General features: G+C 37.9%; 1 protein-coding gene across 1 annotated transcript; it reads right to left on the minus strand.

Moving 5' to 3' along the window:
- Window positions 1–2382: 2382 nt before the first annotated feature.
- Window positions 2383–13104, minus strand: LOC130548756 (uncharacterized). The gene is made up of 3 exons (XM_057325758.1): window positions 12815–13104; window positions 10703–11026; window positions 2383–3604 (listed from the first exon to the last, which is right to left on the minus strand). The coding sequence occupies exons 1-3, from the start codon at window positions 13035–13037 to the stop codon at window positions 3270–3272; spliced, it is 882 nt and encodes a 293-aa protein (XP_057181741.1). The 5' UTR covers window positions 13038–13104; the 3' UTR covers window positions 2383–3269.
- Window positions 13105–20113: the final 7009 nt, after the last annotated feature.

Below are 20113 nucleotides of genomic sequence, written 5' to 3' on the forward strand. Positions count from 1 at the left end.
CTGAAAGTGTTACAAAAAAGAGCTTATTTGTCATGATTGTTTCCCTTCTAAAGCATCATTTAAGTCTGTCTTACGACCCTTTTCAAGCCTCATGTGCATATGTTTTCTGTATAAAGATATACATGTGTTTAATGTCTTTATGTTGAAGTTTATATTGTGTAGGAAGGTCAGGCCTCATGTCACACGCTTCTCAGCCCACAACAAACCAAACTTACAGAACTACAGTATACTGACCTACATTAAGCAACAGATATGACATTACACATAATGAGGTAAAACTGGAACATGCAACATATACATAAAGCATTGTTAAATGCAATAGTTTGCTAATTGCACTGACATACAGTATATGAAGACTGATTTATGTAATTATAATGTGTTGTGCCGTCTTTTACCACAATGCAAAAACTCTTGCTCTCTAACCTTGAGTGTGGTTTTCATCTGTTCTCTGAATTCAAAGCCTATAACTCTTATTTATATTGTGATGCAAGCAGAGAAGAAAGATGCACAAATATGCAAAGTGTTCAGGACTATCTTAATGAACCATAACTCCATTAAACAAGATCTCAAAGGAGCCACAGAGTCTGAAACACACCTCACAGGTTTGAAGATGGGTAGGTGATTCAGACAGGTCAACCCACCACAGCTCTTTGGCTCCACAGTTGTTCATTATTCTCAAAGCCAGTCTGGCCAGTTTCACTGTATGTACTGTACTATAAACATGCTGACCCAACAGAGTGTTTTACAATGACAGGAATCTAAATGTCTATTTCTTTTAAATTCACACACGCACGCACGCACGCACGCACGCACGCACGCACGCACGCACGCACGCACACACACACACACACACACGCTATAGTCTGATCTAGGTGTGAAACCCAGTAAAACATTTTTTACAGATTTTTTTACTTCGGGGGTTCTGGTTGGCCACCATTTCCTGTAGATCAGAGAGATTGTGTTTTTTCCTAGCAGTCTCGTAGATTAACACTGTCATGTTCATGTGCTTTGAGGTGTTTTCCCAAAACAGGAGGGCGATGATTCTCAATCCAATTCTGTTCCGTCCTTTGTTTCCTCCATCATTTGTTTGCTCATATTATACTGTATAGAAGCGAACAGGTTTCTGACGACTTTTGTCGTCACGGTTATCAAGTTAGGTCCCAGATGGCCACTATCATCTGTCATATGGGTTTCTCTTTCACTTTAATTTGCATCCTGGGCATAAAAGAGCAATCGCAGACAACAAAATCAAAAGGGGGATGTTATATGTTCCTGTAGCTCAATCGGTACAGCGTTGCACTAATGCAAAAGTCATGGGTTTATATATAAATATGTAAAGTTGGTGTTCCGTGATCATCTACATCATGAGTAAGTTTTTCAAGTTTCATGGCCTCTAACAATGTCTTCACACTCATTTCCTGTTTGCGCTGTTTCTATTTCTAAACTTCCTCAGATGGGCAGTAATGCACAACATCCATTAGACTCAAAGCATGACTGTTTGAGTAGCACTATAGAATACTGTAACTTGTGTTGAGTGCCTTTACAGCTTTTCTGTGAATGTCTGATTATTGTACAAACATTTGTATGGTTGGTTGTGTTTGGTTTGAAGGTAAGGCTTATTTGTACATTTTATGACCTGGGAGTTCCTGATTTTAAAGCAGCAAGGTAGCTTCCTGTTTTAAGACTTCCTAGTTACAACGTGTTTGTTTCATGGATGCATTGTTACACTTCACAACACGAGAGGGGGCGGAGCTTGTTTCCCGCCCACATTCAAAGGTGACTTAAAGTATGACATTTAGCGGCATGTAGCGGTGAAGTTGCGAATTGCAACCAACGGCTCACTCCACCCCCTATCGAAGCACTACGGTTGCTGACACAGGACTAAGATGTCGTCGCTTTTGCTTCTTTGCTGAAGGAGATAACATATTTACAGACACGTTCTGTGGAGCAGTTTGTCTGTTTGGGCTGCTGTAGAAACAACATGGCGAATTCTATGTACGTAAGGGGACCCGCCGGTGTATGTAGATAGAAATAACTAGATAATAAAAACATAACACTTCGTTATGTAAGGTCTTTATACACCTCTGAAGAAGACATAGTTATGTATATTATATTGCATTTCTGTCAATAGATCCTCCAAAAAATAACACACTGGACCTTTAACACATATTCACAGGCTTGGTTTTTTTCTTTCAAGCAGGTTTCACGCTTGGGCTCAAGTCATTTGCGGTTTGCACACCATCATGTTGTAGATCAATCAGCCATGACACCAGTGTGGGGGGTCAAAAGGTGGACTATCCTGTTAGAAAACATCTAGTTGGTTTTAGCTGGTCTACCAGTCTGATTCTTCACATGGAAAAGATAGAAACCCGTTCTCTGAGTTTATTTTCTTTATTAAGATTTGTTCACAAATCTAAAGACAACTCTGTTACCAAAAAATATCCTGTTGAGCAATTGAATCATGTGCGATACATACAATCGTCAGCGCTTAGACCCCTAAATGCTATATTGAATCTGAAAGTGCTGATATTTATGTAAACAGAAATCTGTAATACTTTATTTTCTGATTCTATAATTGTCTACAGCCTCAAGGCTAAAATAATGCACATTTTAAACGATCACCTTAACACAATATAAAACATCTATAAAAAACACACCTGACAGTGGATGAGGGTTGATACAGCAGCTTATGACTCTTGGCAATATCTTACTTTAAGGGACTGCTGTATACATTGTGTGTACCTTAAAGCCTTCAAAATTGCACATTTAAACCCATTCAAAACACATATTGGTTGAATTTACAAGCAGCATTTCTATTTATATTGTACGTACACAGACTTGGCATCATTTTTACACCTCCATTAAGCCAATGTAATAAGGATGAACATATTAATACTCAAAGCGTATCAATAGAATTTTGTTCATATTATATTGCACTTCAATAACACGGGTAAATAGTCATATAATTACTATGATCAGTACTATGACCAGTAGCAGCATCAAAGCGGGAGGAGCCATCAGCCATCTGGATCGTAAACATGGGTAGCGTTCTGTAATTAACAAAAAAGACATTTAGTTTGAAGCTAATTCAGTTGAAAGTTTATGATGGTGAGTATAAAATGCCGTAATTATTTTAACAGAAAGAGAAGTACACTTTTAGAAGTACACTAACCTGAACTGTATTAGGCATGGACAAAAAAAATCTAATGATGGTTTATTTTAACAAATATGTCAGAAGAGAAGAGACAGAAGAGGGGCAATAGATCAGTTCAATAAATAATAATATTTATTGCTGTCTTACCAGAACACGGCTGACAGACATAAATGATGTAAAGATGTTGTGTGTGGTTTGTGATGGAATTGTTGAAGACACATCTGTATGTGTTTGTATCCTGATATTCCACCTCCAGAGGTAGAGAGAGTCTGATGTTGAGATCAGACACACTGATGCTGGACAATAAACTCTTTCCTTTGTACCAGGAGAGACTCACATGTGTCACATTCATCACCGAACACAACAACACACATTTTGACACTGAAGATCTTTCTGATGATGAAGAACATTGAGAAGAGTTTCTGATGATGACAGGAACAGGCAGACCAGCTGATGAACATGAGAGAAGAAATGTGAGTTATCCCAATAGAAAATCCAAAGCCGTAAATACACAGAAAATGACTTAATCATATCTCCAAAGTAATCTGTCCAATGATTGATTAAAAAAATTACTTGATCAAAATAAACTATATAAACCTGAGGAGGTCAGTGCAGTAAATGAGAGTGCTGTAGTCTCTTTAATATCTCAATGTGTGATGCACTGTCTGTTCTCATAAAAATAACTGAAAATGACAATGTTTAACATAGCCCAGTCCTAAATGTCACTAATCTCTTTAAATCTTATTTAGTAAGACTTTTTTCATAAAAACAATGGACTCAATTTGCAGCAGCTGAATAAAAGGGGAGAGTTCAAACTGTATTTTGTCAGGATGATTTCTAAATCACTTTTACTTTGAAAGAGATAGTGATATTAAACTCACCATAGACAATAACATTGAATCTCTTGTATGAAATTCCTCTGTAACTGATGATATGTAGTTTATAAAGTCCAGAGTCTGTGATGATGATGTTTGTGATGGTGAGAGATCCAGTCTGAGTGTCCAGCTTCAGTCTGTCTCCAAATGTCTTATTACTGTCAAACATATCAATGCTTCTCTTATATATTTCAGCTATACGTTTCTCTTGAGGTCCAAACATCCACAGTATCTGATCTTGTGTCTGTATGTCAGTAAGATTAGTGTGTAGTGTGACAGAATCTCCCTCCATCACTGACTTCACTTCATCAACACCAAACACACCTGAAACACAGTTATAAACAGTTTTCAAGGCCGGTGTGTATAAAACTTAGAGAAATGCTCACACGAATAATCTTTAACTTTGACTTTAAGTCCAAATAAATCATAGAAAAAATTAGGACCTGCCTACGATTAGGAGACTTTTATAAAGAAGCCAAAAGCAAATTCTAAAGCCGCAGTCAGACTTGACTTTGAGCATGCGAAGATCGTTCAGGAGGGCGCGATTCCTCCATTTTTTGCATTTCTGTACCGAGAGGTCCTCTATTTGATCTTCTATTGGTCTCACCCACTCACGTGACGCAGGTCAGAGTTCAACAAACTTGAACTTTGCTATGCAGCGAAATGTGAAATATCGTTGGACGGGCTGGCGTTTCCGGTCTGTCGCGTTCGCATGCGTATGAATGGAAGTCAATGGAGGGAAAAATCAAGTGTGACCAAGGCTTAACTGACTGATTGTTAAGTGCTGACTGAAGTGGCATTTGAGATAAAGGACTACAATGGTATCAACCCAAAATGCCCACCTTCAGCCTCTGAATTGGCCAATAGTAAGCCTGAAACTGTAAATTCACAGCAACATGACACCATACATACATGATTTACATGACATTAAAAAAATTATTTTAATATTTAATATTTTATTTGAATATTTGCTTTGCATTACTAAAAACTAATTCTTTTACAAATCTTTGAGTATTTTATTAATGACTTTAGGATGAGTGTGACGGCCCATGCAATGTGTCATTGCTCTGTTCTCCAATTAATTGATTGTTCCCAGATGGGATTATTGAGGACACCTGTGGTTGGTTTCCTATCTTGTCTTTTAAAAAGCAGTATGGCAATTGGCCAGGGCAGGTGGCACTTTGGACTTGGTTTCGTTTGGGTTCTGTTTAACTTTGCTTACTGTATACATCCAATATTGCTAAGGTTCATTACATTCTCATACATACACTTAACTTTAAACCAGTGATTCTTGACTATACCATGCTACATTGTTTTTTCTTGTGTATAGTTGTATTCTGTTAATACATTTTGTATATTTTTACACTTTCTTGTGTGTCCCCATTTTTGTTAAGTCCTTTTTGAGCCATGTGGCGTAACAATGACATATCTCCTTTTACAGGGCTCTAGTCTAATTTTTCCCACTGGTCGCACTGGTGCGACCCACTTTCTCAGTTGGAACCACCAACTTACAATTTGGTCGCACCCTTTTTAGTAGTAATCATCAAGACCTTGCATAATGACCTCAGTTGATGAATCGTTCTGTTAATTTGTCACTGTCTTTTAAAATAGTCGGCTATAAACCACTTCATATTTGCGCTTTAACACTTGCGAGCCCAATAAATGCAAAATAAATGCAAAGAAACTTTGTATTTGTTATTTTATACAGTTGTTATTATTTAGTTTTATATATAAGTTATATATTGGCTATGAAATGATCTGACACAAATATAACCTGTCACTCTTCACAATCTTCCTTTATTGCCCTCTTTGCAAAAAGCTGTAATTTTGCCACTAGCCTTCTTTATTTTTACCACATAAAATTAAATGAAATTAGCTAGCTCAAAACTCAAAAGTAACTCAGAACTAAATTAGTATATATGTGCTTTACTACACATTGTCATAAATAAACTTTAAATACTAAATCTTACTAACCACTCTTGTTACATGGTCTAAGCATGCTTGTGTTCTGAGGTGTTTTGAGTGACTGATTTGATGGGTTCAGACAGTGAGTCTCGTGAGGGTTTTGACTAGAAGGGATACACCTACCTCCACTGGGCATGCGCATTTCAATACCGCATAATTTTTGTCTAGCTGAAAACTGTTGATTAATGTTTTTTTATTATTGTAAGGTTAGGTTTAGGGTTGGGGTAGGTGTAGGCGTTAGCTAATGTAATTTTTTGTAATTATATGGCGAGATTTTGCACCACTTCCAGCCGTAGCTGTTTGCCTTCTAGCAACAACGGCTGAATCCAAAATCGCATACTCAATGAGTAGGTACTTAATTTCAGTAAGTACGTACCTAACGGGGCTAAATGGGTACGTACTGTTTTCGCTGAATGGGTGTAGTATGAATGCCACCTACTGTACTGGAATGTGGGCCAGAGATTAGCCATGTGATGTAATGACAAGCGCAACAACTGAAGTTATGAGAGACAGGTTCCATTAACACCGTAACATGGGTTTTGTACAAGTAAACAACACAAGTACAGCACATTCAGAGCTTTTATTTTCATGTATTTTCATTTTTACCTTGTAGGGCGATGTGCTTTTGATAAAAGTAAACAATTAAAACGAATACAGCAGCTTTGTGATTTTGCGATGCGTTTTCCCATCCACATTTCCCATTGTGGAGAATGATTATGCCAATGTTCTTTTTGTAACAGAAAAATGCTTATTGCTTGTAAACTGCTGCTAATTATTCTTTTGTCTGTATTCTGCCTATTGTTTGATGTCTCTCACGTAGATACGTTGCGTATTGTAGTATTAAAAACAACCTGAGAAAATCTCTTCTGTGGTGTTTTTTATGTGCTAAGCATGTTTTAATGGACGTTATCCAAATGTTATCTGACCACGCTCTCATTTAACTTTCACTTCCTCATCTGTTCTTTTCTTCCCTTGTCCATAAAACTACACCATTTTTACATGTCTCTTAATTTTTAGTTTGGATAAATAAGTAATTTAATTTTGGTAATTAATTGGTTTAGGACTTATTTGTGTTTTGTAATTATTTGTTTATGAAAGGTGATCAGAAAGTTGAATTGCGCCAAAGTGTATCCTTTAAAACAGTGGTTCTCAAACTGGGGGCCGTGGCCTCCTGGGGAACCCCAAGATGGTTCCAGGGGGGCCACAGATTTTGTTGCATTTTAGAAATATAGATATTTATCATACATTTTGTGCAATCAAACATCAGAAAAACAACGCCACCAACCAAAAATGGATGTTTTAGCATTGTTTAACTGAATATTTTCTTGGTTTAATTAAAATTTAAAGTTTAAGATTATAAGCCTTTATTTGGGGGGCCGCAAAGCAATGCACTCTACACAAAGGGGACCTTACAACAAAAAGTTTGACAACCACTGCTTTAAACCACCTGATTAAAATGATCTTGTGAATAATTATCATGTATTTTGTTATGTCTGTGAGTTAAAAACATTTAAGCAATATATAATATTGAAAAGGGCAAATATACATATAAAACACAAAAGTAAATAAACTGCTGAAAATAAGCTCAATATTAATGCTTCATATTTAAATTCTATGAATTAAAACTATGCACAATATAAAACACAGTCAATTTAAGAACAAAGCAAGGTCAATGTTAGTGTTACATTAGCTTTACAATAATTAACAACATGTTTCATTGTACATGAAAGTCGGCTGAGGCTGTTTTTGCGGGCTGTGCGTGGCATTCTGCCCGTCGGCTCATGGGATATAGAAGCATCTCAAGATCCATCGCTGAGTGCTTCAGAATCTAGGCGTAACCAGTAGGCCTATGTCATCCAGGAATTTCTCACCTACTCTTTTATGAATACTGAGGATTCGGACATACTATAGTGTTTTCTCTTACTACATAGTAGGTTAGGAGGCATATTCTGACGCAACATTAGTATACGCACGTCCAAATTTCGCGAGAAATAGTGCACCAGCCAGGTATTTCTCACCTACTGTTTTTTGAAGACCGAGGTTTCGGACATACTATTCATTTGCCTACTGCTTTTTGCCTACTATATAGTGTGAAAGTAGGGGTGTAACGATACTTCGTATTACGATATTTTGTGATGCAAAAATGATACGATGCGCATCGTAGAGAGATGGGGATATTTTATGATATGTTTAATTCTATTCGTTCAGCGGTCAAGACGCTACCTACTCTGCGCTCTCTGTGAGAAGGGCAAGCACAAGACACAATCTGTGTCTCCAAGTGGTTTACAAAGCGTCATATTTTCCTCCACAATCGCTGTTAAAACACAGCAAACTTGAAGCGTGACTGCAGGCGAGTCACCCCGAAACTCATTACAAAGGCAGCACAAACGTTTTTAAATGCCAATGTTAGTTTATCCGCTAACGTGAGCTGCTTCATAACGTGATATGCAACATAAAGTAAGCCAAAAGAAACCAGCGCTGTTCCGATCAGAGAAGCGATGAAGTGAGTCGTACTGTATATTAAAAGATCGAATGACATGCTAAAAAACAAGTATGTGATCTGCATGATTGAAAATATGTAATACAGTTTATGTAATATGTCTTTTTGAAAGATTTTTCTCATTCATTACTGTCTCAAGCAAAGACAGCGCAGCTTCAAAGAGACACGAGCCAATAGCACTTGAGCATGAGCTCTGTCAGAGCGTTTCATTGGTTGAATGTACTGAATGAACACGCCCTTCACTGAACGAACGAGTCAATTGAGTCAAAATGAGACTGAATGAACTGCTACATGTCGTTCATGGTCTAATATTCCATGTTCCAACAATGCAAATCTAGTTACTGAACTTTATAAAGGTAATGACCTGGTTTCATTTAATTCCAAGGTAAAGTAAACTATGTCGAAACAGTTAAATCTTTGTATGGAACATTTATTTACACCAATTAAATGAGTTAATCCAGATAGATTTTAGTAGACTATTATAATGTAGATATCGTCGACTAAAATAGACTAAAACTATGATAAATTGGGATGACTAAAACTAAATTGCATTTTAGTCAAAAGACTATGACTAAAACTAAATCAAAATTTGCTGTCAAAATTGACACTGATCTTAATTCAAAGTTCAGTTAAGCTTTAAAATTCTTTATTAAGTTGTATGTGCAACAAAATAAGTTACTGAAATTGTTAATATTTTGAAAATAAATGTTATTTGAATTTTTTATTTTGTTCAAAATATCGAGATGTGTATCGTATCGTGAACCCAGCATCGAGATATGTACCGAATCGTGAGCTGAGTGTGTCGTTACACCCTTATATGAAAGTATGCGATTTCGGATGCAGCCAACCGCTCGTGAGTTCAGTGTTTGACATATGAGTTGTTTCAACAAAATGAATTATTACGTCATGAATCGGACATTAGCGATTGTTTTTCACAGCTGTTAGGACATCGCAAAAGGTAGAAGTTAACACTGAAAACACGTCATTGGATAGGATTTTTCCTTTATGTCAGCTGCATGTGCGGAACACTTGTCAGGGAAGAAAAGGCACCATGTTTTGAGCACATTAACACTCAGTAGCCTAATTGTAATTCAGGTATAAATATTCTCTGAATGCGCCACGTGAAACATGGATTAGGAGGATTTGCATACGTGCCTTTTGCAGTCACTTTGCGTGCATTCGCATTTATAATACGTCCATCTAAGCGGCTAACGCGTCCGTTACGGCCCCATACGTTACCGGCCAACACATCCGTTACGGCCCCATACGTTAGCGGCCAACACGTCAGTTCCGGCCCCATATGTCAGCGGCCAACACGTCAATTCCGGCCCCATACGTTGGCGGCCCACCGTGAAAACGCCCGGTACGCCAGATGGCCAGTCCGCCCCTGTGGTTGTATCATCTTGGGCGTTGTGTTAATCACCCTTTTTCGTCTAGGCTCCAGAGCTGTGTTTGCCACATGGTGTCTTCCTCTTGTCTGCCTGCAGCGTCTCCCTCGCTTCAGGGATACTGGTCTCCCGTCTGGCTGGGTTGACCGATCTGGAGGTTTTTCCCCATCTGCCATGTAACTCTGCCTCCCGAGGGACTGCTCGCCAGTCTGTAGGACTTCCTCTGGTATGCTTCTCCTGTCGGTCTAGTGGATCTCACCCAAGTACATGTTCCTGTCGGTCTAGTGGATCTCACCCAAGTACATGTTCCTGTCGGTCTAGTGGATCTCACCCAAGTACATGTTCCTGTCGGTCTAGTGGATCTCACCCAAGTACATGTTCCTGTCGGTCTAGTGGATCTCACCCAAGTACATGTTCCTGTCGGTCTAGTGGATCTCACCCAAGTACATGTTCCTGTCGGTCTAGTGGATCTCANATTGTTGATGACACATCTGTATGTGTTTGTGTCCTGATATTCCACCTCCAGAGGTAGAGAGAGTCTGATGTTGAGATCAGACACACTGATGCTGGACAATAAACTCTTTCCTTTGTACCAGGAGAGACTCACATGTGTCACATTCATCACTGAACACAACAACACACATCTTGACACTGAAGATCTTTCTGATGATGAAGAACATTGAGAAGAGTCTCTGATGATGACAGGAACAGGCAGATGAGCTGGAAAACCAAAAGAAAAAACAAAACAAGTAAATCCTTTGGAGGAAATTAAAATTAGTAAACACATTAGATTTATATCATTGTGCTGAGCAAAACTCACCATAGACAGTAACATTGAATCTCTTGTATGAAGTTCCTCTGTCACTGATGATGTGTAGTTTATAAAGTCCAGAGTCTGTTATTGTGATGTTTGTGATGGTGAGAGATCCAGTCTGACTGTCCAGCTGTAATTTGCCTTTAAATCTCTCATCATCATCATATATAGAGCTGCCATGTGTATTGATTTCAGCTATACGAGTCCCTCGATTAACAAACTGCCACAGTATCTGTATGTCTCTCTGTATGTGAGTAAGATGAGTGTTTAGTGTGACAGAATCTCCCTCCATCACTGACTTCACTTCATCTGCATCAGCACCAAACACACCTGAAACACAACAAACAACAGTTTCTCAGGCAAATTGATCACTTTAAAATGTAATGGTGTTTACCACTGGTAGGTTACTTAACTGTTAACTAATATTCATGTGCAGTCCGATCGGCACATGACATCAAAATACGAGAGTGACTAAAAGCATTCAGCAGTCTATCCTAGTCGGTATTTTGATGTGTAGTGTGCCCTTAACGCACAATAAAACCACACTATCTTGAATACCGCTTCCGAGATTTAAAGCTAATTTATTCTCGGGAAGACACGTCTTTAAACAGTATAGTGCACAATAAGACACCTGTTATAACCAAATAAGGTATAGAAACTATATGGAACAAGAATGTGTAGGGTCTGTTTATAACCTAACAAACAACATCTCTCCGTGGCCTCATACAATAGGCTATATTTATTTGTGTGGGGAACTAAAACCTAACAAACACATAATTAGAAACACCACATTAATTACATGTTTGCACTTGCTAAGTGTGTCCAGTCGGGTAGGGTTAGAAATATCACATGGACTAGAACGCCCACTAGAACACTTGGGCCAAAAACAGGAAATACGTCATGAAAGTAGTCAAGTGGTCAAGTGCAAAGACCTGTCCCAAATGGCGCACTTGCGGTCTCGTGGACTTAAATTGCGCGTTCTCGCCAAGTCTACGAGTCTGTAAGGTGTCCCATTTGTCTTTTTAGCGCTCAGAAGTCTGCTCGCGAGCGCCTCCTTTGTGCCCTCGATGCGGTCTTCGGCGAAGCCCGTATTGACGCAGACTCCACTGAAGTCCCCTACCCAGGAATCCTTGCAAACGCCCAATGACAGAACGGATGGGAGGAGTGTCGTGGATGTCAGACATATACGTAAACATGACGGATACATTTTTAAATGTATGTTTTGATAAAATTGTAAGTTAATTTATTAATTAGTTACTTATTCATCTTATTGCTTGTTTATTTTCTATTAAGCCAGCTATTCAAGAATAAAAACTTTTAATGCAGTGCATTTTCTTACTTAAGGTAATAAGTCATGTTTTGTTGTAGATTTATATTGTCTCTGGGCTCTGTAAAGCTGAACAACACAGCTTCTGTATTATAGAGAAATATTAAATAACAACATACAGTATATGCATATTAAGAACACATTATGCACATTAAGTATAGTGTAAACAAATTAATAAATATACATTCACGTCATGACAAATGAATGCATTACAAACATAAGTATCTATTGCATAATGCTCGGGTGGCATATCAGCATATGAAATACAAACATATGAAATACAGAATACAATAAAAACCGGCAGCTCCAGTCCCAAATAACAACAGTGGGACAACAAGTGGTCGACTTCACGCGGCGCTCCGCAGACTGATCAGCGAATGACAACAAAGTACCGCGAGAGAGATTAGAAAGCACCGCTTGCTTTTTCCGGTGTGATGACCTCAAATCTGTCCCAAAATGCACTCCCATGTACCCTTATGGACTCGTGCCTAGTGCCCTATAGGTCTGCACTTCCTGACGTCACCAAGTGTGGACTCAGAGGAGGTCCTCAAGACCGGAGTGAGACATTTGGGACAGGACCTTGGTCGCAGTCTTTGTGTTAGTGGGTCAAATATTCTGTCCTGCGTTTATTGGCACTTCCCGTGACCATCATAAGTGTTTGTATAGCTAAAATGAGAACAACGCCTCGCTAAGCATAAGTGAACAAATACAAATCACGCAGGAACAAACAAACAACGTCAGTAACACAAGTTACACAACGTGTAACGTCAGCAAAGAAAACATACACTTACAGTGCACGACCAATAAGAAGAGACCAAATGAGGTTACTCTGTAAGTCATATTCCTCAACATTCTCACCAAAAGATAAATTAACTTCACATGATGATGAATCCAAGAAAGATATATAAATACATACAGTATATAACACAGTATATAAAACGCATCAAAGACACGAACACAAATCATATCCGCATCATAGTCCATTCGCGTTGTCCCGATAGAACAACACAACATTTAACTAAAACGTAAAAGACATTAAATCAAGCGCGAGCGGACAAGAAGCACAGCGCGTTTGCGTTCACGTCACCAGCGCACATCACGCAGCCCCGCCCAAAGTTAACAGGCGATACACCATTAACCATCATTTGTGGCTCCTGTAGCTCAATTTTTTTGTTTATTACTAAACAATTCTGGGTTTTTATTTCATCTAACAAATAATAAAGATGATGTAAGATCATTTAGGGCTGGAGGATGTGGAGGTCGGATGAGAATTCAGGCCTCTAGCTTAAAAACATCCGAACATAAACACTTATATTTTCTGCAATTTTACGCAGTTTATTAATCTTTATCAATATGCCATAAAAAAAATTCGTGAGTTCATTTAACTAGCCTAATGTAAACAGATACAACGTTTGGTTTTGTATCAGTAATGTATCAGTATATGCTAAATTCACATGAAGAATAAAAAATGCTGTAGAAGTGTTGTTCATTGTTAATGTTGATACATTCATGTTAACCTTGCTGAAAGTGTTACAAAAAATAACTTATTTGTCATGATTGTTTCCCTTCAAAAGCATCATTTAAGTCTGTCTTAACCTCATGTGCATATGTTTTCTGTATAAAGATGTTTGATGTCTTTATGTTGAAGTCTATAGTGTAGGAACTTAAGGTCAGGCCTCATGTCACACCTCCACCTGCACGCTTCTCAGCCCACAACAAACCAAACTTACAGAACTACAGTATACTGACCTACATTAACACAAATCAACAGAGATGACATTACAATAATGAGGTAAAACCGGAACATGCACAATAGCCTAAAGCTTTGTCTAATTCAACAGTTTCCCACAGATGCAGTTACATTTGAAGCCAGATGTAATAATAATGTTTAGTCTAAATGATAAACCATGCGGTTTTCAGCTGTTCTCTGAACTCAGAGCCCCTTCCTCTTGTACTACAACAACCAACGCAAACCAAGCCCGATCTGACTCAACCATCAGAGATGAGGTGTGTTTGTGATGCAAGCAGAGAAGATGCACAGATAGTGTTTAAGCGGAATGTTCCTATTAGTGTGGTCTCATTATTTTTGTTCACTTTTATTTTTATGTTCAGCACACATGCTTTCCGGGTTCTTTGAAGCACCTGCGCATAGATGCTTTTCTAAAGAACTAAATGGTGAGATGTTTTGGTTATAATTGGAACCTTTATTTTTGTGTATTATTTTAACAAATGGTGAATGACAGCGTACAAACGGCATAAACTTAATCAGGTCATGATGGATGAAGAAGCTCAGACTGTGAGTGACCGCCACTTCCTGTTGAAATGCAAATCTGCAGCGCAGTAGCTACAACACAAAACCAAATGCAGTCTGCATGCAATTCTCTCAGCATGGATGGATCACACGTGCATGTGAACTTGTACTTTCATCATTAATAATCAACAATGCATAGATGATATTTTCTAATGACGCTTATGCAATTTACTAAAAGCGATTCAGCATTTTTTTTACCGGTGAATAAACCGTCCCAGTAACATGAAAAGCTGCTCTTTTAAACAGGATCTCAAAGGATCCATTGATTCAGATGCAACAATGATTAACCATGAACAAAAATGGGAAGGTAGATGGTTCGGAGAGGTCAACCCATCCCATCTCTTTTTGGCTCCACGGTGGTTCATTGTTTTCATGTCACACCTGATCTAAACTAAAGCCAGATGTAGTTTAAACCACAGACGCTTTATAATCCAGATACATGAGCATTGCTATACAGCCTGATTTAGGCGTGAAACCCACTCGCACAATTTTTTGACACTTTTGGGGTTCTGGTAGGCCACTGTTTCCTGTAGATCACAGAGACGGTGTTTCTTCCCAACACGTGCGTGTATAGATCTTCAAAAGGGAAACAACTACAACTACAAACCTTCCTTGTGTCCTCTCTAGACAGGCCGACCAAACTCCCTCGTGTATGAAAAGACAGTGAACCGGTTTCCATGTGTTGACGCTTGTCGTCATGATAGCGGTTGTCAAGTTATAGGTCTCAGATGGTCAGGTTTCTCTTTGTCTTTAGTTTGCATGCTAGGTGATATAAAACCATCAGACAAACCAGCAGTTGTTGGAAAGGAGGATGACGCATTCTGAAATCATCTATATTATGAACAACAGTCCTTCAGTGTGACAGCGTCTGACCATGCACTCATTTCCCGTGAGCGCTGTTTCTGTTTTTAATGGGCTGTAAGCATCCATTAGGCACGGTTGTGTATGTGTAGATAATGGAAGTAGGCAGGAAGGCTATAACATGAGATAAGCGTCTTCATGGCTCTTCTGTAATTGACATCACTGAAAAAGAACAAACATTTGCATAGATGTGTTTGGCTTGAAGGTTGGGCTTATTTGTGTATTTGATGACCTTCGGGAAAAACGGGAAAGTCCTGGCTTGATATTTGAAGCACCAGGTGTATACAGCAAGGGCTTTGATGTAGTTCCTCATTTTAACACCTCCTATAGTTTTCTTTCGCGTAGTTCCTCATTTTATAACTGTTGAAAAAGCAGCATAATAAGTTTTAGGCATTACACTTGCCATCAAGAGTGGTTTCACAAGCGTTTATCTTGGTCTGTCACTGTTTCACTCATCGACCGCATCCTGTGCTTTCAGACCATGAGAAGTTACATATATATCACGTCCTGTGGCATCATAAAGAAATTGACTGCCACGTCCTTTAATCTACAAATATTGACTTTAGTTTGACTTTAGGTTCACATTTGCATTTGTTCGTTGAGGGTACACCTCAATCCGATATTTTGACAAGATAATAAGCATAAGCACATCCATGCATGCTTCCTTTCTGTGTCTCTGTATGTGCATATAGTTAGATACATGCAAGTTTGCATTTGATAAATGTGTGCCACCGTGGTCCTATGAGGCACGACATTTTGTTCTTTTGTATGTACAAGCACACCTGCTGTAGCTCAGAGCAATACGAAATAAAGTACAATACACAGCGATGACTGGCACACAATAAACCACAGAGGGATGGTTTATCCTGCACCTCCCCCCTCCTCTCTTTCCTTTAGGGCATACTATATTTGTATTTTAAACATAAAACGACCGTACAGGTTTTTCCAGGGTGACATTTATCTGATGCTAGTTTAATTACAGTAAACAGCAACCCAGTGTCACATATCGACTTATTCTGCAAAAGGACCTTGACTAAACCTGTGACACCAATGACTCGTGAGAACAATGATAAATTCACTGATACCAGTTGTCTCTGGCATCTGATAACAGTTTGAGGTGTCTGCTTGTATATGTTTATTAAAGAGTAAATATTTTGTGATTTTTAAGGTCCTACTTTGGTTTATGGAGTGTCCAACAACAAGTTTACGTACATAGGTGTAAAAACACTTTCATTTTCTAAACTATTTTCTAATAGTTATTATTGCCTTATTCTTAACTGACTCTCAAATGATTCGTTCAGCGATTCATCTGTCTAATCCCCTCCTTGCTGTCAGCCAACTCTGATCTGATTGGTCAGATGGTCTAGTCTGCTGTGATTGGTCTACAGCGTCGCAGATGGAACGTATAGGCGTTACGCCGAGTGACGCAAATCCGACCCGGAATTGAAATTAGAACGACAGACAACTCGTTCTCATGATTCAGAGTCGACTCCTTTTTTCTCAAACCAACTTTGTTTTTCGTTCACTTTTGGCTTTACAACTTGACGGACTGCTTAAATTATGTCACACACAGCAACATTGCACACTGCATGAAATTTAATTTTAAGGACATTGTAATAGTTACTCTTTAAAATGCATATATTTTGCATCTTTATATAACACAATGAAATATATGAACATTTTTCATATCTCTGAGGTGCTTTCCATTTGTGAATGTGCGGCCTCGGCTCAAAAAAATATAACATGGCTGAAGTTGGTCCAAAGAATGTTATTACGTTTAAATTAAATGAAAAACTTATGTTAAACTTTTGTAGTGCATTAAAATGAAGATGGCTGTTGTTGAAAAATGATGTATATAAAAAGTAATTTATCACATTTTAAAATAAAAAAATAAAATACTGCGTTGCGTCTGCAGTACCACAAGTTGACCAACAGGTGGCGCATATATTTGAGCATGTACCAGTGAAAAGTACATTCGCCTTGTATAGGAACCCAATTCAAAGTTTCTTATTAATTTTTTTTTTTAAAGATCTTTGGATTACCCTCTTAAAATAAACTTTATTGGAATAAATAAATATTATATGCAAACAAATCCGGTTACAGTGAACCTGTTGACAAAGTCCAACATACTTTTTGAGTGTTTATCAGGCATTTCGACCCAGAACCGTAACAGATCCTCTCCTATTTTATAACCAGCTGGAAACTTCTTTCTGCTGCCTTCACCATTCTGAAAACAGCTGCCTTCCTCGGATAACACCCATTTTGATGTCTCACTGGGCAGGGAGTCCTCTGCAGCTGACCATTACAGCTGAACAACCACGCCTGCAATTCTTTCTGCTGACATCCTGTTATTTGAATGTCAAATATTACGGATATAAATAATTATGTCAAATATTTGGATGTGCTTAAGCCTTCCTCTCGAAGGCTAGTCACACCTTTCCTCCCATAGGACTGTGTTTTAGGACAATGGGTTACGTTTTCTCTGACCACAGAATCAGGTCCTAGAAATGTCTGGAGGACTGGAAGAACATAAAATATATCATTTAAAATATGATGACATAAATTTTTGTCTTTATCATTTCACTAAATGTTTCAGAATAAAGAAAGTGCACCAGAAGAATACAATAGCATATTAGACAGAAACTGAGTGTCATGATCCTGCCTCTTCTTGTCTTGATATTCTTCCCTTGTGGCAGGGTCATGACAGCCCCACGTGGTTAGTGTGAAGAGAGACATGGCATTGTTGGTTTTGGCATGCCATGCGCTCTCTCAAGTCTCGTCTCTTGACCCCGCCCCCTCGTTTCCTTGTTTAGCTTCCCATCATTGTTTGATTCCCCAACCCTGCCTGTTGTAATTCTCCCTTGTTAGTTCCCATATTTAATGCCCTTGTGTTTGCTGTCCTGCGCTGTTTCGTTTTGTATTTTGTACAAGTGATTTTGGACCCTGTACCCTTGTAAGTTTGCACCTTGCCTCTTGTTGTGATGTCGTTATATGACCTAGTCTTGTCTTAGTCGTTTGAAATATCCGTTTAGTTGTCCTGTTTTCTCGTTTTTGCCCCCTTGTGGGTAGTTTTTGTTTTTATTAAATTAAAGTTGAGTTTTTCCTGTAAACGCTGCCTGCATTTGGGTTCTTACTGTGAACAACCGTGACACTGAGGCCCAATTGTGCATGACATCATGACAGAAAAGCTTTCAAAAAGTTCTTATAGCCTTTAGTCTTTGCACGTCAAATCATTATAATTTAAACTATATTAATGCTGATTATTATGTTCCGATATAAGATTTAGAAATGAATAAAGAACCCTTTCCGTTTAACAGTGTTATTAAACTCTTAAAACTTTACCGCCCCCTTGTGGTACTATGCTATTAAAACATGCCATTCACAGCATCTTCAAAATGTATGCATGTCTTCAAATCAGCATGTGACGTAGCAAGTTTCCTTATAGACGGTTTCAGCGGCAACAACATGAACAAACATTATGTGACACAAACTTAACTTCCGGTAGACCTCCACAAAGAATCAATAGCTGTTGAGTAATTTTAATTTAATTTAATTTAATACAATTAATGTAGCCTACAATAAAATATTAGTATGGATTAATATTAGAATAGGTTGAATTTAAAATAAATCGTTAGAATATAACCAAACACAGACCGGAAGTTAACTTCGGGCCAACTCGTGCGTCCAATGAAACAGTTTATTGTTGAGAGTATGCTCATAGCTGCATTTATAAGTTTAATATTTTTATTTTTACGTGTTACTTTCAACAATGAACAACAGTGTTATGTCAACAGTTGATGTCTGTTAAATCCGTGTCTGAAATTAAAACCTGTTTAAGATTCACAAATCCAAAGCATTATGAATAAATGTCAAGTGTTATCTATGTTATGTCATCACTCCCTTGTGACCTTGTTCTGTTTGTGTGTCAGTAATTTTTGTGTATGAATCGCCTGCCCCAGTTCGTAATAATGATTGAATTATAATTTAATGCACAAGAATCTCAAAAATGTAATTAATTTATGCAGTCATATATTTAGCGTATTAAAATACACTGAAAGTCGAGTGCATTGACTATCACCACAACTTACAGGATTAATTCATTGAAATAAGTTGCATTTAATGGTGGAAATAAACGATTAAACATAGAAAACACACAGCACATGCATCTTAAAAGAGACAAATTTAAAAAAGAAACAAAACATACACAAGACTTTAAACTTGGATCTTTGCTGCCACCTAGTGGAATAATGAAGTCATTAAAGTCTATGCTTTATCAGCCAGTGAAATATACTCCAAAATAACCTGATATTTATCTTTATGCACGAAAATAGTTTAGCTTTACTTTTTTGAGGTGTCAACGGTAGGTGTTTAACCCCTTAACTGTCAGAGCCCTTTTTGAGCCTATACATGGGTCTCATTTGAAAGAAGAAGAAAAAAAGAGATAAAAAAGAAAAAGTTATTTTATGTTTATTGGGGAAAAAATCTATAAAGGGTTTGTGTATTTCTTTTATAAAAATACAAAAAAAAAATTACGGATCAGTCCCAAAATTGTATAAGTCAAAGTCCCAAGGGTCACCAAGTGTTGTATCAAGTTAGTCTTGATACACCAAATTTGCTGCTCTACCACAAAAGTCCACTAGGGAGCCCCATAGACTTCCATTGGTTTTAACACTTGATCTGAAATTTGACCACAAGTTATTGAGATGCTTTTATTCACCTTTCCAATTAACAGACACAATGAAAAATACAAAAGCACTGGAACGTGTAAAGAAAAAAATATATAAACAATAAATTTGTGTGAAACTATACTTTTGATGCACACTCATTTATGAATCATTTATCATTTATGTAACAATTTCTCTTCCTACATAAATTATTCTTCTAAACACTGATCAAATGTGTATTCTAGATTCTTAGA

The sequence above is a fragment of the Triplophysa rosa genome, linkage group LG25 (assembly GCF_024868665.1).
Source record: "Triplophysa rosa linkage group LG25, Trosa_1v2, whole genome shotgun sequence".
NCBI lineage: Eukaryota > Metazoa > Chordata > Actinopteri > Cypriniformes > Nemacheilidae > Triplophysa > Triplophysa rosa.